We start from the raw sequence: 22,909 nt of genomic DNA on the forward strand, positions 1-22,909 counted from the left end.
ATTTCCCGGAAAACCTGGAATTCTGGGAAATGTGGACATTTTGGAATTTGTCAAATAGGCTGAACAGTTTGAAATTGAAACGTCTTGAATCGGATGAAAAATGTGGAACTTTGAAAAATATCTCATTTCAATGGAAATGTCAAGGAAATGTGGTAATTTCATGTAAATCAGGAATTTTTGGGAAAATATTAAAAGACCTGAACGTCCTGAATGAGTTGAAATGGTTGGTTTTGGAAGTTTTCAAATCGGTCGACAAATGTTGAAGTATTAACATTTTTAAAACGTGAAATTGTATTAAGGAAGTCCAGGAAAACGGGATTCTTTTTTTTTGTCCTGATTAAAAACAGGTATGTTTCCACAGTAGAATGGTTGGAAAATGTGGACGGAGCAGTTGCTATAAAAAAAAAAAAAGGGTAAAAAAAAAGGGTTTGGCGGGAAAAAAAGGGAATTCTGGTTATTCCGGGATTTTTTTTAAACTTGTAAAAATGATAGTTTGAATATCCAGGATAAATGTAATGCGTTGAAGGTGGAATGGTTTGAATTGTTTGAAAATTGCGGAATTGGAAGTTTGAAGAATGGTCAATTCATTTGGAATGGGAAAAATGCCCCGGAAAACATGGAATTCTGGGAAATTTGGATTTTTTTAAAAGAAAGCCTGCAATTCCCAAATAGGTTGAACAGTTTGAAATTGAAACATCTTGAATCGGATGAAAAATGTGGGAATTGTGGAACTTTGGGAAAAAAGTGTCCCATTCATTTGAATGGGAACTTCATGAAAAGCGGGAATTTTGGGGAAAATGTTAAGACTTTAATGTTCTGAATGAGTTAAAATGGGTGGTGTTGGAATCTTTCAAATGGGTCGAGAAAATGTTTAAATTGAGAAATGGTATTAATTCCGGGAATTTTTCCAGTTCAAAAAACAGCTTTGTCGGTGGAAGGGTTGAAAAATGTGGAAGGAATAGTCACCAAAAAACAGGAGTTTGAAAAAAGAGGGAATTCCTGGAATTTTTGGGAACTTGTAAAAATTATAGTTTGAATATCCAGGATAAGTCGAATGTGTTGAAGGTGGAATGTTTAAATCGGTTGAAAAATGTGGAACTTTGAAAAAGTTTCCCATTAATTTTAATAGGAATTTTATGGAAATTTGGTAATTTCGGGAATAGTGGGATTTGTTTTTTTTGAAAATGTTACTACTTGAAGGTTCTGAATGAGTTGAAGTGGTTTTTGTTTTTTAACCAAAATCGGTAGAAATGTTGAAGTAGTAACATTTTCAATTGACAAACGGCATTAAGGAATTCCAGGAATTTGGGGAAAACAGTTAATTTTTCCAGTTCAAAAAACAACTGTTTTTTGTCCTGATTAAGGGACAGCGGCAGAACATGGATGGATGGATAACATAAATGTTTAGAGAAATAAGAGGAATTTTTGGATGGTGGAATGGTTAAAGTGGGTTGATAAATGTGGAAGGAGTAGTCGCCTGGAAAAAAGGTTCGAAAAAAAGGGAATTATGACAATTTAATGGAATTTTTTTTTTAACTTGGAAAAATGAGTTAGAATTTACAGGATGAGTGGAATGGTTTGAATCAATTGAAAAAATGTGGAAATGGTGGAAGTTTGAAAAATGGCCAATTCATTTTGAATGGGGAAACATTTCCCGGAAAACCTGGAATTCTGGGAAATTGTCAAGGGAAAGCCCGCTATTCCCGAATAGGCTGAAATGTTTGAAATTGGAGCAGTCTGAATCTGGTAAAAAATGTTGGAATTGTAGAACTTCGAAAAATGTCCCATTCATGTCAATGGGAATTTCATGGGAAGTGGGAATTTTTGGGAAAATGTGAAGACTTTATTGAATGTTCTGAATGACTTGATGTGGTGTTGGAAGTTTTTTTAAATTGGTCGAGAAATGTTGAAGTAGTAACATTTTTAAACGAGAAATTGTACTAAGGAATTCCAGGAACACCAGGAATTTTTCGAGGTCAAAAAACAACTTAGTTTTTTTTCCTGATTAAGAGTACTGTTTGGACGGTGGAATGGTTGAAGTGTTTTGAAAAATGTGGAAAAAGTAGTTGCCATAAAAAAGTGTCAAAAGTGTTTTAAAAAAAATGGGAATTCCTGGAATTTTTTGAACTTGTAAAAATGTTAGTTTGAATATCCAGGATGAGTGGAATGTTGAAGGTGGGATGATTTGAATCGGTTGAAAAATGTGGAAATGGAAGTTTGAAAATTGGCCAATTTATTTGCAATGGGGAAATGTTTCCCGGAAAAGCTGGAATTCTGGGAATTTGTCAAAAGAAAGCCCGCGATTGGAATGGTTTAAAAATGGTTGGAAAATGTGAAAATTGTGGAACTTTGAAAAAGTGTCCAATTCATTTCAAATGGGAATTTCATGAAAATTTGGGAATTTTGGGAAAAGCTGGATAGTTTGGAGAATGTTACTATTTGAGGGTTCTGAATGAGTTAAAATGGTTGGTGTTGGATTTTTTCCAAAGTCGGACGAGAAATGTTGAAGTAGTAACACTTAATTGACAAGTGGTATTAAGGAATTCCAGGAAAACCGGGAAATTTTCCAGTTCAAAAAACAACTTTTTTGTCCCAATTAAGAGACTCCGAACGGGACAAGCGGCAGAACATGGATGGATGGACAAAAAGAATGTTTGGACGGTGGAACGGTTAAAGTGGATTGATAAATGTGAAAGGAGTCATTGCTTGAAAAAAAAAGGGTTTAAATAAGAGAATTCTGAAAATTCCTGGAATTTTTTGGAGCTTGGAAAAATGAGACTTTGAATGTTGAGTGGAATGGTTTGAATCGGATGAAAAATGTGGAAATGGAAGTTTGAAAAAAGGCCAATTCATTTTGAATGGAAAAAAATATCCCGGAAATCCTGGAATTCTGGGAATTTGTCAAGGGGAAAGCCCGCTAGTCCCAAATAGGCTGAACTGTTTGAAATTGGAAAAGTCTGAATCGGATGAAAAAAGTGGGACTCGTAGAACTTTGAAAAATGTCCCATTCATGTCAATGGGAATTTCATGGAAAGCGGGAATTTTTTTGTAAAATGGTAAGACTTTAATGTCCTGAATGACTTGATGTGGTTGGTGTTGGAATTTTTCCAAAATCGGCCGAGAAATGTTGAAGTAGCAACATTTTTAACTGAGAAATAGTATGAAAGAATTCCAGGAATTTTGGGAAAGCAGAGAATTTTTCCAGTTCAAAAAACTACAGTTTGTCCTTCAGAGGAATTTTTGATGTAGAAAACCAAATAGTTTGCAGTATTCACACAATAATCAGTACAATGTATAAATGAATAAAACCATTAACTAAAACAACAACTACAATAAAACTAAAACAAAAATTATAATAAACAAAGAAAAAAAAAAAAAAAAATGTTTTGTCCTGATTAAGAGGAATGTTTTGACGGTGGAACGGTTAAAGTGGGTTCAAATATGTGGAAGGAGTAGTCGCCAGAAATTTTTTTTTATTTTTAAAAAGGAATTCCTGGAATTTTTTTGAACTCGTAAAAGTCATAGATTGAATGTCCAGGATGAGTGGAATATGTTGAAGGTAGAATGGTTTGAATCAGTTGAAAAATGTGGAAGTTTGAAAAAAAATGGACAATTAATTTGGAATGAGAAAAATGTCCCGGAAAAAAATATGGAATTCTGGGAATTTTTGTAATTTGTCAAGAGAAAGCCCGCGATTGCCGAATAAGCTGAATGGTTTGAAATAGAAATGGTCGGATTCGGATGGAAAAGAATAATAAATAGATGAATTTTGGTGTAGAAAACCAAATTCTTTGCAGCATTCACACAATAATTATCAGTAAAATGTATTAATGAATAAAAACCATTATTAACTAAAACATAACTAAAAACTAAAATATAACTAAAACAAAAATGATTATTAACATTAAAAAATATATAAAAAATTGTCCTGATTAAGATGTTTGGACGGTGGAACGGTTGAAGTGGATTCAAAAATCTGGAAGGAGTAGTCGCCAGAATATTTTTTTTATTCAAACAGAATTCTGGGAATTCCTGGAATTTTTTGGAACTTGTAAAAATCATAGATTGAATGTCCAGGATGAGTGAAATATGTTGAAGGTGGAATGGTTTGAATCAGTTGAAAAATGTGGAAGTCTGAAAAAAATGGACAATTCATTTGGAATGGGAAAAATGTCTTGGAAAACATCGAATTCTGGGAATTTTTGTAACTTGTCAAGAGAAAGCCCGCGATTGCCGAATACGCTGAATGGTTTGAAATTGAAATGGTCGGAATCGGATGAAAAAGAATAATAAATAGATGAATTTTGGTGTAGAAAACCAAATCCTTTGCAGCATTCACACAATAATTATCAGTAAAATGTATTAAAGAATAAAACCATTAACTAAAACAAAAACTAAAATATAAGTAAAACAAAAATTATGATTAACATAAAAGAAAACAATTGTTTTGTCCTGATTAAGAGGAATGTTTGGACGTTGGAATGGTTAAAGTAGGTTAAAAAATGTGGAAGGAGTAGTCGCCAGAATTGTTTTCATTTTTTTTTTTAAAAGGGAATTCTGGGAAATCCAGGAATTTTTTTGAACTTGTAAAAGTCATAGATTGAATGTCCAGGATGAGTGAAATATGTTGAAGGTAGAATGGTTTGAATCAGTTGAAAAATGTGGAAGTTTGAAAAAATGGACAATTCATTTGAAACGGGAAAAATGTCCCGGAAAACATGGAATTCTGGGAATTTTTGTATTTTGTCAAGAGAAAGCCTGCGATTGCCGAATAAGCTGAATGGTTTGAAATTGGAACGGTCGGAATTGGATGAAAAATGTGACGGAGAAAAAGAATAATAGATGAATTTTGGTGTAGAAAACCAAATGCTTTGCAGCATTCACACAATAATTATCAGTAAAATGTATTAATGAATAAAACCATTAACTAAAACATAACTAAAAACAACTATAACTAAAACAAAAATTATAATTAACATTAAAAAAATATATAGATTTTTTTGTCCTGATTAAGAGGAATGTTTGGACGGTGGAACGGTTAAAGTGGGTTCAAAAATGTGGAAGGAGTAGTCGCCAGAATTTTTTTAATTTTTGTATTTATTTTTTTTAAAACGGAATTCCTGGGTAGTTTTTTTGAACTTGTAAAAATCATAGATTGAATGTCCAGGATGAGTGAAATATGTTGAAGGTAGAATGGTTTGAATCAGTTGAAAAATGTGGAAGTTTGAAAAAATGGACAATCCATTTGAAACGGGAAAAATGTCCTGGAAAACATGGAATTTTGGGAATATGGAATTCTGGGAATTTTTGTAATTTTTCAAGAGAAAGCCCGCGATTGCCGAATAAGCTGAATGGTTTGAAATTGGAACGGTTGGAATCGGATGAAAAATGTGACTGAGAAAAAGAATAATAAATAGATGAATTTTGGTGTAGAAAACCAAATTCTTTGCAGCATTCACGCAATAATTATCAGTAAAATGTATTAATAAAACCATTATTAACTAAAACAACAACTAAAATATAACAAACAAAAATTATGATTAACATAAAAAAAAACTAAATTTTTTGTCCTGATTAAGAGGAATGTTTGGACGGTGGAACGGTTAAAGTGGGTTCAAAAATGTGGAAGGAGTAGTCGCCAGAATTTTTTAATAAAAAAAAAAGGGAATTCTGGGAATTCCTGGAATTTTTTTGAACTTGTAAAAATCAGATTGAATGTCCAGGGTGAGTGAAATATGTTGAAGGTAGAATGGTTTGAATCGGTTGAAAAATGTGGAAGTTTGAAAAAAATGGACAATTCATTTGGATTTGGAGAAATGTCCCGGGAAACATGGAATTTTGGTGAATTTTTGTAATTTGTCAAGAGAAAGCCCGCGATTGCCGAATAAGCTGAATGGTTTGAAATTGGAACGGTCGGAATCGGATGAAAAATGTGACTGAGAAAAAGAATAATAAATAGATGAATTTTGGTGTAGAAAACCAAATTCTTTGCAGCATTCACACAATAATTTTCAGCAAAATGTATTAATGAATAAAAACCATTATTAACTAAAACATAACTAAAACAACAACTGAAATTTAACAAACAAAAACTATAATAACCATTAAAAAAAATGTTCCTGATTAAGAGGAATGTTTGGACGATGAAACGGTTTAAGTGGGTTCAAAAATGTGGAAGGAGTAGTCGCCAGGATTTTTTAAATTTTTGTATTTATTATTTTTTTTAAACGGAATTCCTGGGTTGTTTTTTTGACCTTGTAAAAATCATAGATTGAATGTCCAGGATGAGTGAAATATGTTGAAGGTAGAATGGTTTGAATCAGTTGAAAAATGTGGAAGTTTGAAAAAAATGGACAATTCATTTGGAATGAGAAAAATATCTGGAAAACATGGAATTCTGGGAATTTTTGTAATTTGTCAAGAGAAAGCCCGCGATTGCCGAATAAGCTGAATGGTTTGAAATTGGAACGGTCGGAATCGGATGAAAAAGAATTATAAATAGATTAATTTTGGTGTAGAAAACCAAATTCTTTGCAGCATTCACACAATAATTATCAGTAAAATGTATTAATGAATAAAACCATTATTAACTAAAACATAACTAAAACAACTAAAATATAACTAAAACAAAAATGATAATTAACTTTAAAAAATATATATAAAAAATTGTCCTGATTAAGAAGAATGTTTGGACGGTGAAACGGTTAAAGTGGGTTCAAAAATCTGGAAGGAGTAGTCGCCAGAATTTTTTATTTTTTTTAAAACGGAATCCTGGGAAATCCTGGAATTTTTTCTAACTTGTAGAAAGCCCGCGATTGCTGAATAAGCTGAATGGTTTGAAATTGGAACGATCGGAATTGGATGAAAAAGAATAATAAATAGATGAATTTTGGTGGAGAAAACCAAATGCTTTGCAGCATTCACACAATTATCAGTAAAATGTATTAATGAATATAACCATTATATTTTTAACAATAAGTGAAATAAAAATTATAATTATTATTATTAATAATACTACTAATCGCAACATTTGGTGTGGAAGGAATTAAAATAAAACAAAAAATAAAATATGAAGCTCACCTGGCGACGTCTGCATTCTGACCGACGGCGAGCAGGAGGGGCTGAGTGTTAACGAGGACGGCCCAGCAGGGGAAGCAGGCCAGCAGCAGAATCAGGACCCCCCTCTGAAGAATCACGCCCACGCGCTTCAGGTTGCCGCTGCCGTACGTCTGACAGGAAGTAGAAAAAACGTTAACGTGGAATAAACACACTGAGTGTGATACATGACGAACCTGAGATATGAGGGTGTCACAGGCGGACGCCAGACCGCTGCCAATGGAGATACCTGACACATTGATCACCTGGAAACAACGTCAATGAGACAATAGAAATAGTCAAGTTTTTAATAATAATAATAATAATAATAATAATAATAATAATAATACAAAACTCAAAAGCAGTGAAGTTGGCATGTTGTATAAAATGGTAAATAAAAACTGAACAATGATTTTCAAATCCTTTTCAACCTATATTCAATTGAATAGACTGCAAAGACAAGATATTTTATGTTCGAACTGAAAAACTTATTTTTTGGGGGCAAATAATCATCAATTTAGAATTTAATGGTAGCAATACGTTGCAAAAAAAAGTTGGCAAAGGGGTATTTTTACCACTGTGATACAGGGCCTTTCCTTTTAAAAACACTCCGTAAACGTTTGGGAACTGAGGACAGCAATTTTTGAAGCTCTTCAGATGGAATTCTTTACCATTCTTGCTTGATGTACAGCTTAAGTTGTTCAACAGTCCGGGGTCTCCGTTCTCATATTTTAGGCTTCATATTGCGCCAAACATTTTCAATGGCAGCCAGGTCTGGACTACAGACCTGTCTACCATTTTACTACTTGGCATTGTCTCGCTGAAATAAGAAGGGGCGTCCATGATAACGTTGCTCCAAAACCTGTATGTACCTTTCAGCATTAATGGGGCCCTTCACAGATGTGTAAGTCACCCATGCCTTGGGCACTAATGCACCCCCATACCATCACAGATGCTGGCTTCTGAACTTTGCACCTATAACAATCGGGATGGTTCTTTTCCTCTTTGTTTTGGAGGACACGACGTCCACAGTTTCCAAAAACACCACAGAACACTTTGCATCAGTCCATCTTCGATGAGCCATTTCTGGGTGTTGTTGATAAATGGCTTTCGCTTTGCATTTTCGAGTTTTAACTTGCACTTACAGCGGTAGCGACCAAATGTAGTTACTGACAGTGGTTTTCTGAAGTATTCCTGAGCCCATGTGGTGATATCCTTGACACACCGATGTCGCTTTTTGATGCAGTCCCGCCTGAGGGATGGAAGGTTTGTAATATCGTTTACGTGCAGTAATTTGTCCAGATTATCTGAACATTTTTGATGACATAAGGACTAATAATGACTGAGCATTTCATAGAGGGTGTTTTTATACCCAATCTTGGCACCCACCTGTTCCCAATTAGCCTGTATGAACATTCCTCAACGTTCGCAGTCTTTTTTCCCGCTTGTGCCAGCTTTCTGGAAACATGTTGCAGGCATCAAATTCCAAATGAGCTGATATTTGCAAATAATGTGTTCCAATTCGAACATTAAGTATCTTTGCAGTCTGTTCGATTGAATATAAGTTGAAAAGGATTTGCAAATCATTGTATTCTGTTTTTATTTACCATTTACACAATGTGCCAACTTCACTGGTTTTGCGGTTTGTAATGATAATAATAATAACAATAATAATTGTCTCTCACCGCTATGGCTAACGCTACCCCGGCCAGCTCGGTTTTTCCCAAGTGACCGCAGAACACCAAACTGACGAAGCCGATCAGGAAGCTCATCAGCTGAGAAATAAACTGAAACGTCAAAAGTAGACAAACAAGCGTTTGGTTATGTCGTGTTCAAAACCAGCCTGTCTCTGACAAGACGAATGGACGCTAGGATCAAAAGAGCCAAGATCTTGCACTGACTGATAGTTCCAAGACGATACGGCAGCCGATTTCACCTTTGAACTGAGCAAACCTAGCTTTAAGTGCCATTCAAAATCAAGAGATTTCTTAGACCTTTTGAGAAGCAGAAGAAAGTGCGGACAAAATAAAGAACGCCTATGACCAGTGGTCCCCAACCTTTTTGTATCCGCGGACCGGTAAACGCTTACTAATTTGTCCCGCGGCCCGGGGGGGGGGTGTCCTTTTTTTATTCTTTTTTTTTTTATAAAAATTTTTTTTTCATGGAAAAGGGACGTTTTTGTTATGAAAAAGGGAGTGTTTTGAGGTTGGTGCACTAAGTGTATATTGTGTTTTTTTATGTTGATTTAATTTAAAAAAAAACAAAAAAATGTATTTATTTATTTATTTATTTTAAATATAAAATTATTCTGCGGTACGGTGCCAATCAGCGGTGGTTGGGGACCACTGCCTATGACCTCAACCCCCCTTTGATTACAGATCATTAAAAATCTATCGGGTTCTATAAAGCAGTGGTCCCCAACCACCGGGCCGCAGAAGAATTTTTTTATTCAGTTTTATAAAAAATAAAAATAAATAAATAAATAAATAAATATATATATATATATATTTATTTATTTTTTTTTTTTTTTATTAAATCAGCATAAAAAACACAATATACACTTACAATTAGTGCACCAACCACAAAAACCTCCCTTTTTCATGACAAGAAAAAAAAAAAAAAAAAAAAAAGGAACCCACACCCCAGCCCCCGCCATACTCCTCCCCCGGGCCGCGGGACAAATTATTAAGCGTTGACCTGTCCGCGGATACAAAAAGGTTGGAGACCACTGCTATAAAAGATGCGGGAATAATAGGGAGGGTCTTGAAGGAAAAGCACAATAAAGAAATATGACACAGAACTATGCAATACTTTACATATTTCCAGTTTGTCATACAGCATGTCTGAAAAGTACTAGGAAGATGTACATCTGACTTAATCCTACATCATTTTGATCATGGTTGTTTTTAAATTTGTTTTTACACATGACTCAATTTGTAACAATAAATAAATAAATGAGTAAACACACAAATAATACATGAAGTTTGTGTAAACAAATAGTTATTTATAAATGATAAATAAATAAATGGGTTGTACTTGTATAGCGCTTTTCTAGGTACTCAAAGCGCTTTGACACTACTTCCACATTTACCCATTCACACACACATTCACACACTGATGGAGGGAGCTGCCATGCAAGGCGCCAACCAGCACCCATCAGGAGCAAGGGTGAAGTGTCTTGCTCAGGACACAACGGACGTGACGAGGTCGGTACTAGGTGGGATTTGAACCAGGGACCCCCGGGTTGCGCACGGCCACTCTCCCACTGCGCTACGCCGTCCCGTTATAGTGTACAATAGGGCTGTGAATCTTTGGGTGTCCCACGATTCGATTCAATATCGATTCTTGGGGTCACGATTCGATAAGATATCGATTTTTTCGATTCGATTCAAAATCAATATTTTTCCCCATTCAAAAAAGTGTTTATAATTGTAAAGGACAACGTATCAACTGATTGCAATAATGTAAATTTGTTTTAACTATTAAATGAACCAAAAATATGACTTATTTTATCTTTGTGAAAATATTGGACACGGTGTGTTGTCAAGTTTATGAGATGCCATGCAAGGGTAAGTCACATTTTTATAAATGTGTAATGATAATGTCAGTGAGGGATTTTTAATCACTGCTAGGCTGAAATAATAACTAATATTGACACTGTTGATAATCATTTTTGTTTCACTACTTTTGTTTTGTTCTGTATCGTGTTTGTATCTCCTCTCAATTGCTCTGTTTATTGCAGTTCTGAGTGTTGCTGGGTCAGGTTTGGTTTTGGAATTGGATTGCATTGTTATTGTCACACCTATGGATCATGTTTTGTTTTGTCATGTTATGTTTTGATTTTGGACATTCAGTCACGTTTTGCACTTCCTGGTTTTGTTTGTTTCCATGCCAACCTATTAGTTTCCACCTGGTCCCCATAAGTCGTGCCCCGATCCTCAGCCTCTCACACCTGTTTTCTATTACCGCAGCCTCCTGTACTTAAGTCATTTGCTTCCTATTCATCATTCTGGGAACTTTGCTATTTGCATTCTGCTTCATGCCTTCACGATTACCTGCTACGCACCCTGCTATCCATGCCCCTTGTTTCGGTCACAGTAAGTGTTTTTGTTTTAGTTGTTCATAGTTCTGCCACAGTGCAAGTTTAAAGTTATAGTTTATCGTCTTTCATGCCATCGAGCAGGTGTTTTGTTTTCCTGTTTGTAGCCAAGTTTTGTACCTCTTTGTGAGCGCCCTTAGTTCGATTATTTTTGTATTTAGTATTCAAATAAACCATGTACTCACAGCCTCGCCTGGCTCGTCCTGTAATCCCTCTGCATCGAAGGAGTAAACCAAATCCAAGTCCAAGCCTGACAGTTATGGTATTGCTGTGTAGTGGTTTGTTGGATTGATTAAAAAATAAATAAATGAAATAAAAAAATCGATTTTTTAAAAATGAGAATCGATTCTGAATCGCACAACGTATTCGAATCGATTTTTTCCCCCACACCCTTGTATACAAGGTGAATATCTTTTTTTCATTAGATTCAAAACATTTATCAGGATTCTTCTTCTTTGTACTTCGTAAACACTTGAGTTTGAAACACTTTTAAAGTATCTCATATTAGTACATTTATTAATGCATTCCGTAATTATTTCTACATACTGATATGCTGAAAGTCTTAAGTACTACAAAAAAATAAAAGTATATTTACCTCTAAGGTTATATTTCTCCTCTTTTTTTAGAGAACAATTCTTGGGTAGCAGGTTATAGTATGCTTTGTACATAATTTTAGCTCTTGGCATATTCACAAAATCATTGAATTTCAATATTTTGAATTTAATGAATAAAAGGTTTGTATGTGGACTTGGAGAAGGCATTCGACCGTGTCCCTCGGGAAGTCCTGTGGGGAGTGCTCAGAGAGTATGGGGTATCGGACTGTCTTATTGTGGCGGTCCGCTCCCTGTATGATCAGTGCCAGAGCTTGGTCCGCATTGCCGGCAGTAAGTCGAACACGTTTCCAGTGAGGGTTGGACTCCGCCAAGGCTGTCCTTTGTCACCGATTCTGTTCATAACTTTTATGGACAGAATTTCTAGGCGCAGTCAAGGCGTTGAGGGGATCCGGTTTGGTAACCGCAGGATCAGGTCTCTGCTTTTTGCAGATGATGTGGTCCTGATGGCTTCATCTGACCGGGATCTTCAGCTCTCGCTGGATCGCTTCGCAGCCGAGTGTGAAGCGACCGGAATGAGAATCAGCACCTCCAAGTCCGAGTCCATGGTTCTCGCCCGGAAAAGGGTGGAGTGCCATCTCCGGGTTGGGGAGGAGACCCTGCCCCAAGTGGAGGAGTTCAAGTACCTAGGAGTCTTGTTCACGAGTGAGGGAAGAGTGGATCGTGAGATCGACAGGCGGATCGGTGCGGCGTCTTCAGTAATGCGGACGTTGTACCGGTCCGTTGTGGTGAAGAAGGAGCTGAGCCGGAAGGCAAAGCTCTCAATTTACCGGTCGATCTACGTTCCCATCCTCACCTATGGTCATGAGCTTTGGGTCATGACCGAAAGGATAAGATCACGGGTACAAGCGGCCGAAATGAGTTTCCTCCGCCGTGTGGCGGGGCTCTCCCTTAGAGATAGGGTGAGAAGCTCTGCCATCCGGGAGGAACTCAAAGTAAAGCCGCTGCTCCTCCACATCGAGAGGAGCCAGATGAGGTGGTTCGGGTATCTGGTCAGGATGCCACCCGAACGCCTCCCTAGGGAGGTGTTTAGGGCACGTCCAACCGGTAGGAGGCCACGGGGAAGACCCAGGACACGTTGGAAAGACTATGTCTCCCGGCTGGCCTGGGAACGCCTCGGGATCCCCCGGGAAGAGCTAGACGAAGCGGCTGGGGAGAGGGAAGTCTGGGTTTTCCTGCTTAGGCTGTTGCCCCCGCGACCCGACCTCGGATAAGCGGAAGATGATGGATGGATGGATGATGGATGGAAGGTTTGTATGTTCTCTATATTCAACATTATGTATTATTTTAATTGATCTCTTTTGTAACATTTGGCGAATGAAGTGTACTTTTGTAGTTTCCCCATATTTCTACACAATAAGAGAAGTGGTCCAATACCTATTTGGCTTTATTATACAAGTATTTCTTGCCAGGGTTTATTTTTTTTATATGAGATTTCCAGTTCATTCTATTATTGCACAAACAAATATTTATTTACTCTTTGAATGTCTACTCCATGGGTGTCCAAACTTTTTGGTTGGGGGCGCCATTACACACACACACACACACAATTATTATAAATGGATATTAAGAGTATGAGAAAATTTGACTCGTACCTCGCTTACTTCCATGACGACCTCCTTAAGGTTTTGTAATCAATCAGAAATAAAGCAGCTGAAATATGCTAAACATGGAGTGAGTTTTGCATTTTTCCCAACATCCCTTGTTTAAATGGGTGTAATTTAGATTTTTTTTGTTATGATGATTGGATGTTTTTTTTTTTGTTTTTTTTTTTTACAATATCCACAAATTTAAATACACCATGACTAGGGAAGGTTGTATTGATTGGGGCATATACAGTGGGGCAAAAAAGTATTTAGTCAGCCGCCGATTGTGCAAGTTCTCCCATCTCCCACTTAAAATGACAGAGGTCTGTAATTTTCATCATAGGTACACTTCAACTGTGAGAGACAGAATGTGGGGGAAAAAATCCAGGAATTCACATTGTAGGAATTTTAACAAATTTATTTGTAAATTATGGTGGAAAATAAGTTTTGGTCAACCATTCAAGGAGGTTTTGGCTCAAAATCTCACGATACATGGCCCCATTCATTCTTTCCTTAACACGGATCAATCGTCCTGTCCCCTTAGCAGAAAAACAGCCCCAAAGCATGATGTTTCCACCACCATGCTTCACAGTAGGTATGGTGTTCTTGGGATGCAACTCAGTATTCTTCTTCCTCCAAACACGACGAGTTGAGTTTATACCAAAAAGTTCTATTTTGGTTTCATCTGACCACATGACATTCTCCCAATCCTCTGCCGTATCATCCATGTATCCTTTTTTGGTATAAATTCAACTCGTCGTGTTTGGAGGAAGGAGCATACCGAGTTGCATCCAAAGAACACCACACCTACTGTGAAGCATGGAGGTGGAAACATCATGCTTTGGGACTGTTTTCTTGTTAAGGGGACAGGACGATTGATCCGTGTTAAGGAAAGAATGAATGGGGCCATGTATCGTGAGATTTGGAGCCAAAACCTCCTTGAATGGTTGACCAAAACTTATTTTCCACCATAATTTACAAATAAATTTGTTAAAATTCCTACAATGTGAATTCCTGGATTTTTCCCCCCACATTCTGTCTCTCACAGTTGAAGTGTACCTATGATGAAAATTACAGACCTCTACAAGCTCTCCCACTTAAAATGATAATCGGTGGCTGACTAAATACTTTTTTGCCCCACTAAGTAAATGCCGTGCTGTATTTTTTCACAAGTTTAATTAATGGTTGAGCAACTTTTGTTGACCAGCAGATGGTCTAGCAGATCACTTACATAAGATCATTCTGCCATATTGCTTATTATTATTGCATGGGCCAAATTGTAGACATCGTCTTGCGGGTCGTAGTTCGGACACATCTGGTCTACTCTGCCCATTCGCATTTGTTTGATTTTCTCTCCTAATGTTACTGAATAACATTTTATTTTTACTGAGATTCAAAGAAAGTCTGTTTTTGTCAAATCATCTTCTTAATTTGATTTATTCTGTTATTTACATTCACTTGTGTGGAACAAAACAATTGTGACATCTGCAAATAACAAATGTCATTGATATAAAAGATAATTTTGGTTCCAGTATTGATCCCTGGGGTACACCACAAGATATTCAGTGTTGTAGATGTGTGTTCGTCTAACTTCACGTTCTGCTTGTTGGTTAAGTAGCTTCTTACAAGTTATCGTACTAATTTATTAATTCAGATATGATTGTGTCAAATCCCTTTGTTAGATCCATAAATACTGCACACAGGGGTGTCTATAACTGATTTTAGATCAGGGGCCACAAGGAGAGAAGTGTATTCTCTGGTAAAATCACGGCACGATAACTTAAAAATAAAGACAACTTCAGAATGTTTTCTTTGTTTAAAAACAAAACAGAAGCCTCGCTTCTGTCAGTCTACCCAAGGTTAGCTGTGGCTACAAATGTAGCTAACCACCAACAGGTGTGAATGAATGATGGGGTTCCTACTTCTCTGTGAGTGCTTTGAGCATCTAATAATAGAAAATTGCAATATAAAATCTAATCCATTAATATTAGTTTGCTCATTTTCCTCGACTAGTGCACTAACATGTGTTTTTTGTACATATGTAGCATTATCTACACAAGGGGTCACCAACCTTTTTGAAACCAAGAGCTACTTCTTGGGTACTGATTAATGCGAAGGGCTACCAGTTTGATACACACTTTAAAAAATTGCCAGAAATAGCCAATTTGCTCAATTTACCTTTAATATATATATATATATATATATATATATACACACATACATACATAAAATGGGTATTTCTGTCCGTCATACGTTTTTTTTTCCTTTTACGGAAGGTTGTTTGTAGAGAATAAATGATGAAAAAAAGACTTAATTGAACGGTTTAAAAGAGGAGAAAACAGGAAAAAAAATGAGAATTAAATTTTGAAACATAGTTTATCTTCAATTTCGACCGAAAAAATTCAACCGAAAAAAAGAAGAGAAAAACTAGCTAATTCGAATATTTTTGAAATTTTTTTACAAAATGATTTATGGAAAATTATTAGTAATTTTTCCTGATTAAGATTGATTTTGGTATTTTGATAACATGTTTTAAATAGGTTAAAATCCAATCTGCACTTTGTTAGAATATATAACAAATTGGACCAAGCTATATTTCTAACAAAGACAAATCATTATTTCTTCTAGATTTTCCAGAACAAAATTTTTAAAAGAAATTTTAAATACTTTACATTTAAATTTAAATTTGATTTTAAAGATTTTCTAGATGTGCCGGAATAATTTTTGGGAATTTTAATCATAATAAGTTTGAAGAAATATTTCACAAATATTCTTCGTCGAAAAAAACGAATCTAAAATAAAGAATTAAATTAAAAAAACCTTCCGTAAAAGGAAAAAAAAAATGTACGACGGAATGACTAACAGAAATACCCATTTTATATATATATAAAATGGGTATTTCTGTTAGTCATTCCGGAAAAGGAAAAAAAATGTACGACGGAATGACGTACTAGATGTGTTCATTTCTTTCCGTCATTCCGTCGTACGTTTTTTTCCTTTTACGGAATGACTAACAGAAATACCCATTATATATATATATATATATATATATATATATATATATATATATATATATATATATATATATATATATATATATATATATATATATATATATATATATATATATATATATATATATATATATATATATATATATATATATATATATATATATATATATATATAAATAAAATGGGTATTTCTGTCCGTCATTCCGTCGTACATTTTTTTTCCTTTTATGGAAGGTTTTTTGTAGAGAATAAATGAAAAAAAAAAAAAACTTAATTGAACGGTTTAAATGAGAAAACAGGAAAAAAAAAAGAAAATTACATTTTGAAACAGTTTGTCTTCAATTTCGACTCTTTAAAATTCAAAATTCAACCGAAAAAAAGAAGAGAAAAACTAGCTAATTCGAACCTTTTTGAAAAAATTAAAAACATTATTTATGGAAAATCATTAGTAATTTTTCCTGATTAAGAGTAATTTTAGAATTTTGATGACATGTTTTAAATAGGTTAAAATCCAACCTGCATTTTGTTAGAATGTATAAAAAATTGGACCAAGCTATATTTCTAACAAAGACAAATCATTATTTCTTCTAGATTTTCCAGAAAATATTTTTCAAAAGAAATTCAAAATACTTACAATTAAGATTTAAATTTGATTCTAAAGATTTTCAAGATTTGCCAGAATAATTTTGGGGAATTTTAAGTCATAATAAGTTTGAATAAATATTTCACAAATATTCTTCATCGAAAAAACAAAGCTAAAATGAAGAATTAAATTAAAATGTATTATTCTTTACAATAGAAAAAATAAAATATACTTTAACATTGATTTAAATTGTCAGGAAAGAAGAGGAAGGAATTTAAAGGTAAAAAGGTATGTGTTTAAAAATCCTAAAATCATTTTTAAAGTTGTATTTTTTCCAAAATTGTCTTTCTGAAAGTTATAAGAAGCAAAGTAAAAAAATAAATGAATTTATTTAAACAAGTGAAGACCAAGTCTTTAAAATATTTTCTTGGATTTTCAAATTCTATTTTAGTTTTGTTTCTCTTAGAATTAAAAATGTCAAGCAAAGCGAGACCAGCTTGCTAGTAAACAAATACAATTTAAAAAATAGAGGCAGCTCACTGGTAAGTGCTGCTATTTGAGCTATTTTTAGAACAGGCCAGCGGGCGACTCATCTGGTCCTTACGGGCCACCTGGTGCCCGCGGGCCCCGTGTTGGTGACCCCTGCTCTACACAGATACAAAGAATTGCTATTGCGACATCTAGTGGACATTTAGAACAGCAGTTTCTTTCCTTAAAAAAAAATTCAGCTCATTTTTATACATAGCAATCTGATCCCAGGGCCGGATAAAACCTGTTTGCGGGCCTGATCCGGCCCACGGGCCATACGTTTGACACCCCTGGTTTTGCATCTATTGTGTTGGCCAACTCTTGTTATTTCCATTAATGCCATCCATGCTGAAACGAGAGCTTTAAATCCGTATTGGTTCTCCAGATTTGTTAATGAACTATAGGTTTGCCATCGCTTAAATCTTAAAGCAGGGGTATCAGACACAGGGCCCGCGGGCCAATTGCGGCCCGTGAGACGTTATTTTGCGGCCCCCACCTTAATATGAAAGTTTAATGTTAGTGCAGCCCGCAAGTTTTACATGAATGGTGCTTGACAGCATTGTGTGCTGAGCTGAAGGAATCTACCAATCACGGTGTGGTATATGGCTCTCGAGGGCCGAACAGTGACGTCACTTGCGTGATTCAAGCAAAGAAACGTTTTACCGCTTTTCCACTAGACCAAAATGGCTTTTTCAACATTCTGGGTTGCCTACCCCTGCATTGGTGGAAAAGCGGTAAATGAGTGAAAGCGACAGAAACAATGCCATGGAGTCGAGGGTTTTCTTACGTGCCTGGTTGCAGTCACACCGCGACACCTGTCCGTCAGTAATAACAGTCCCCGATAACCTGGACAAATTATTTTTTTTAATTCTTTAATTTACGTTGCCTCACACATTGTTGCTGACTGGAGAAATCAAATTATTATTATGTATGATTGATTTATTTACTTAACTCTCATTTTGTTAATTTATATTTTGATTTTATTTTGTCTTGAAAATATAAAGATAATAATTTTTTTTTTTTTTGAAGAAATCTTTTCTTGCGGCCCAGCCTCACCCAGACTCTGCATCCAGTGGCCCCCAGGTAAATTGAGTTTGAGACCCCTGTCTTAAAGCTTACATCTGCTGAGACAACTAGAAAACACAAGCCTCCACCAGGGGGCAGTGTAGCGTACCCAGATGTAAAACATCTTTTGCACAATCAGCCTTTTCACATAAAGCCATAGGAATGGAAGGACCTCACAACAAACTTTAAAAGTCTAACAGATTACTCTTCATTCACAGTTGAAGTTAAAAAGTGGCTTGGGAGCAATCAAAGCTGCTCACACGGTCAATAAGGTGGACACTATGTTTGACAGATCAACTGTATCATATTATATTTATCCATGAGAGCATTTTTGTTGCAAATTGTGAGGTGTGTCTGTTAAAATCCTGGTTAACAAGAGCATGTATTGTCTGATGTGTGGTTGTATTGTATATTAAGTATGTGTCCATGAGAGGGCATTTTATGACTTTTCTTAAATTTGATTACATGTTATGGTAAGATTTTATAGTCATTGCATTATTTTTGTATCCCTTTAATTTAGGTAGCCAGGGACCGCAGACGGAAATAACCTATTTAGCTATAATCTGATGCAGAACATATCTGTCTTTGATCTTAATGATTCTGTGCGTTGTCCCTTCAAATAGACCACGGGTGTCAAACTCTGGCCCGCGAGCCAAATTTGGCCCGCCGTGTAATTTCATTTGGCCCCTGAGGCAATATCAAATTAAACATTAGAGTTGGCCTGCCGGTATTATACAGCGGCGATGCCGCTCTAACACAGCTAATCCTCATACTTGCCAACCCTCCCGAGACTCCCGAAGTTCAGTGCTCATTCTCCCAAATTTCTCCCGATTTCCACCCGGAAAACAATATTGCTTGAATGGCACTTCCTTTAGCCTTCTCTACAACCTTGCATCACGTCCGCTTTTCCTACATACAAACATTGTGCCGTCCTAGTCACACGATACACGCGGATTTTACACACACATAAGTTAATGCAAGGCATGCTTGATCAGGTTACACTCAGGGTGGCTGAATAAACAATTTCAACGCTGTTACAAATATGCGCCACACTGTGAACCCACAACAAACAAGAATGACAAACACATTTCGGGAGAACATCCGCACCGTAACACGACATAAACAACTGGAGAAATACTCAGAATCCCTTGCAGCACTAACACTTCTGGGACGCTACAATATATAATTTGATATGTCATTGATATTTTTTTATTATGTTTATTTGAAACTCTATTTTGCATGTCACTATAAAGTTATATAAGCCTTGCTTGTTCAATATTCAATGCAAAACTTGTTTGGGTCCCTATTAAAAGGTTAATTTGTTCAACCTTTGTTCAGTTGAAAATTTTGGCCCACTCTGTATTTGAGTTTGACACCCTTGAAATAGACTGAACTAAAGTAAAACCAACAGGATTCTTCGTCTTGAAGACTTGGAAGTTCAGCTGAAATGACTCCCGACCAGAAACCTGCAGCGAACATTCTGACTTTTGACTTCATCATTAGAAATCAGTCGGACTCTTAATCAGATCAGCAATCCATAAAAGGCCTTAAAGTTCCAGTTTACCCATCAAGTGTAATTATTGCTAAAAATCGATAGGATTTCTTGTCCCGATTGCGGACTCGGAAATCGTTCCTCCTCGAGCAACCTTTGACCCTTCATTGCTTTCATCACATTTAGCATGGTAGTCTTGCAAGGACAGTAAGGTGGTGACGAGTCAGAATCTTACCATGGGACCAGCAAGCCTCAACAAGAGCAGCGTTTCCGTCTTGTAGCGTTCGGATACCCGCAGCCTGGCGCAGCAGCTCACCTCGCCCCCGGACTCCTCGCCGGACGTCGGACAAGCGGCTCGGCCCTCCATGGCGGAATGAACGCTGGCACAAGCTCCATCATGTGTCATGTCCCAGGCTCCTAATCCATAACCTATTACCTGGCTGCTAATCAATAACGTATCTACCCCTGCCAAGGAAGCTGGTGCAAAAAATGAATCAGAGGCCACTGAGTGACCAGCTGAGTAAACGAGCGTGACGTTTCTCAGGTGTGTCACATTGCTAACATGTGATCTCTGTGCGCTTCCCATTGGCTAATACACCTGATTTTGCCGCCCCTGGGAGGACACTTCCAGGAAATGAAAGCCTCTATTTTCTTTGGTTCTTGATTCAGTCATGTGTATTATTTACCTTTTTACTAGGAGTGCACAAAAAATCGATTCACATCTGAATTGCAAATCTTATTCATCCTGATTCTCAATTAAAAATATATTTAAATATAGAATTTTTTTTTTCAAATAGGTTTTTAGGCTCTAAGCCACAGGTGTCAAACTCAAGACTCAGGGGCCGGATCTGGCCCGTGAAATCATTTTATCTGGCCCACAATGATATATCATATTGCCAAAAATATTTGGCTACCCATTAAAATGATCAGAATCAGGTGTATACAATCAAGCACTTAGGCATGGAGACTGTTTCTTCAAACATTTGTGAAAGAACGGGCCGCTTTCAGTAATTTCCAGCGTGGAAATGTCATAGGATGTGTTGCGTTCTGACCAGATCTTCCTCTTTTTGGGAATTTAAGCAACTGGTCACCCCCAAGTTCTTTCAATGACACATACGCTGGTTTTAAATGAATCCCAGACAGAGTAGCTATTTTGACATTTTATTCCAAAGCTTTGGAGAGACCACTTTATGAACAACATATTCCAATCGCGTCGCCCAAGTTGATCTGACTATACTACGGAAGTCTGGCCTTTTTCCCTATGCCACTCGCCCCCCTACCCTTCCCCTCCAGAGCGAATCCAAATATCTATTCTCCCCCTAAGCCTGGGACATTTGAGATAAAAAGGGTGTTATGGCTACTAGTTAGATTCCAGGCTCAAAGTCTACACATGCACATCACTTTGCTGTTTTCAAATATGACTAAAAAGGAAAAGAAATAACTCTTGAATATGGATATATGTAGATATCTATCTCCGTCAGATGCCACCTGTGCAACAAATCCAGTCGTGAAATTTCCTCGCTCCTAAATATTCCAAAGTCAATGAAAGAGTTTGGGAGCAACAGCAACTCAGCCACCCAGTGGTAGGCCACGTAAACTGACAGAGAGGGCTCAGTGGATGCTGACTCCTCGGAGGGGCCGTAGGCGCAAACTGGCAGCCACGCTTCCGTCAGTCTACCTCAGGGCAGCTGTGGCTACAAATGTAGCTTACCACCACCAGGTGTGAATGAATGATGGGTTCCCACTTCTCTGTGAGCGCTTTGAGTATCTAACAATAGGAAAGCGCGATATAAATCTAATCCATTATTATTATTATTATTAACTTTGAATGCTCCAGGATACCAAAACATTATGGACAATTCCATGCCCCCAATTGTGTGGGAACCGTTTGGAGCGTGCCCCTTCCTCTTCCAACATGACTGTATACCAGTGGACAAAGCAAGGTCCATAAAGACATGGATGACAGAGTCTGGTGTGGATGAACTTGACTGGCCTGCACAGAGTCGTGACCTGAACCCGATAGAACACCTTTGGGATAAATTAGAACATAGACTGAGAGCCAGGCCTTCTCCACCAACAGCAGTGTGTGACCTCACCAATGCGCTTTTGGAAGAATGGTGGAAAATTCCCATAATCACACTCCGCAACCTTGTGGACAGCCTTCCCAGAAGAGTTGAAGCTGTAATAGCTGCAAAAGGTGGACCCACATCATATTGAAACCTATGGGTTAGGAATGGGATGGCACTTCAAGTTCATATGTGAGTCAAGGCAGGTGGCCAAATACTTTTGGCAATATAGTGTGTGTGTCAATAAAGTACTTCATATTTTCTCACTAAATGTAATATATATAAAAAAAATATGTGTACTGCTTGAAATTGCATAACTTTTAAACTTTAATCGTATCCATTATTTAAACAAATATTACAGTATATTATCATACTTTCCAAACATGTTTTTGTCTGGATAAAAATAGTTAACTTTACAGCAAACTACCCATCAAATTCATAAAGAATTACAATAAATTTTCCCCCAACGGAACTGTTCAAGTGTCAAAAAGTTCGGCTTGACCAGGAACCGACAGCAACCGTATTTAGATTTTCCCAAATATCCCAGATTACCAAGAATTATAGGTTTCCTGGACGTTTTCCCCATTGAAAAATAAAAGGGCCAATTTTCAAACTTGCGCAATTCCCACATTTTCCATCCTTCGACACAAACCTTTTCTCAAGTTCAAATAAATTACAGGAATTTCCAGGATTCCGGGTTTTCCAAAGTCCTTCGGCTTCTCCTTCTACATTTTTCAACCCATTCCAACAATTCCACCATCAAAACATTC

General features: G+C 36.6%; 1 protein-coding gene across 1 annotated transcript in view; it reads right to left on the bottom strand.

Moving 5' to 3' along the window:
- LOC133545216 (multidrug and toxin extrusion protein 1-like) overlaps positions 1 to 20,644 on the bottom strand; it is a 63,963-nt gene extending 43,319 nt beyond the window's left edge. Inside the window, exons 1-4 of the mRNA XM_061890605.1 lie at positions 20,309 to 20,644; positions 8,781 to 8,882; positions 7,293 to 7,361; positions 7,081 to 7,229 (exon numbers count right to left, since the gene is read on the bottom strand). Of these exons, the coding sequence (XP_061746589.1) occupies positions 7,081 to 7,229; positions 7,293 to 7,361; positions 8,781 to 8,882; positions 20,309 to 20,479 (491 nt within the window). The 5' untranslated portion in view covers positions 20,480 to 20,644. The remainder of the gene's footprint in view (positions 1 to 7,080; positions 7,230 to 7,292; positions 7,362 to 8,780; positions 8,883 to 20,308) is intronic.
- Positions 20,645 to 22,909: the final 2,265 nt, after the last annotated feature.

This window comes from Nerophis ophidion, linkage group LG28 (assembly GCF_033978795.1).
Source record: "Nerophis ophidion isolate RoL-2023_Sa linkage group LG28, RoL_Noph_v1.0, whole genome shotgun sequence".
Taxonomy (NCBI): Eukaryota; Metazoa; Chordata; class Actinopteri; order Syngnathiformes; family Syngnathidae; genus Nerophis; species Nerophis ophidion.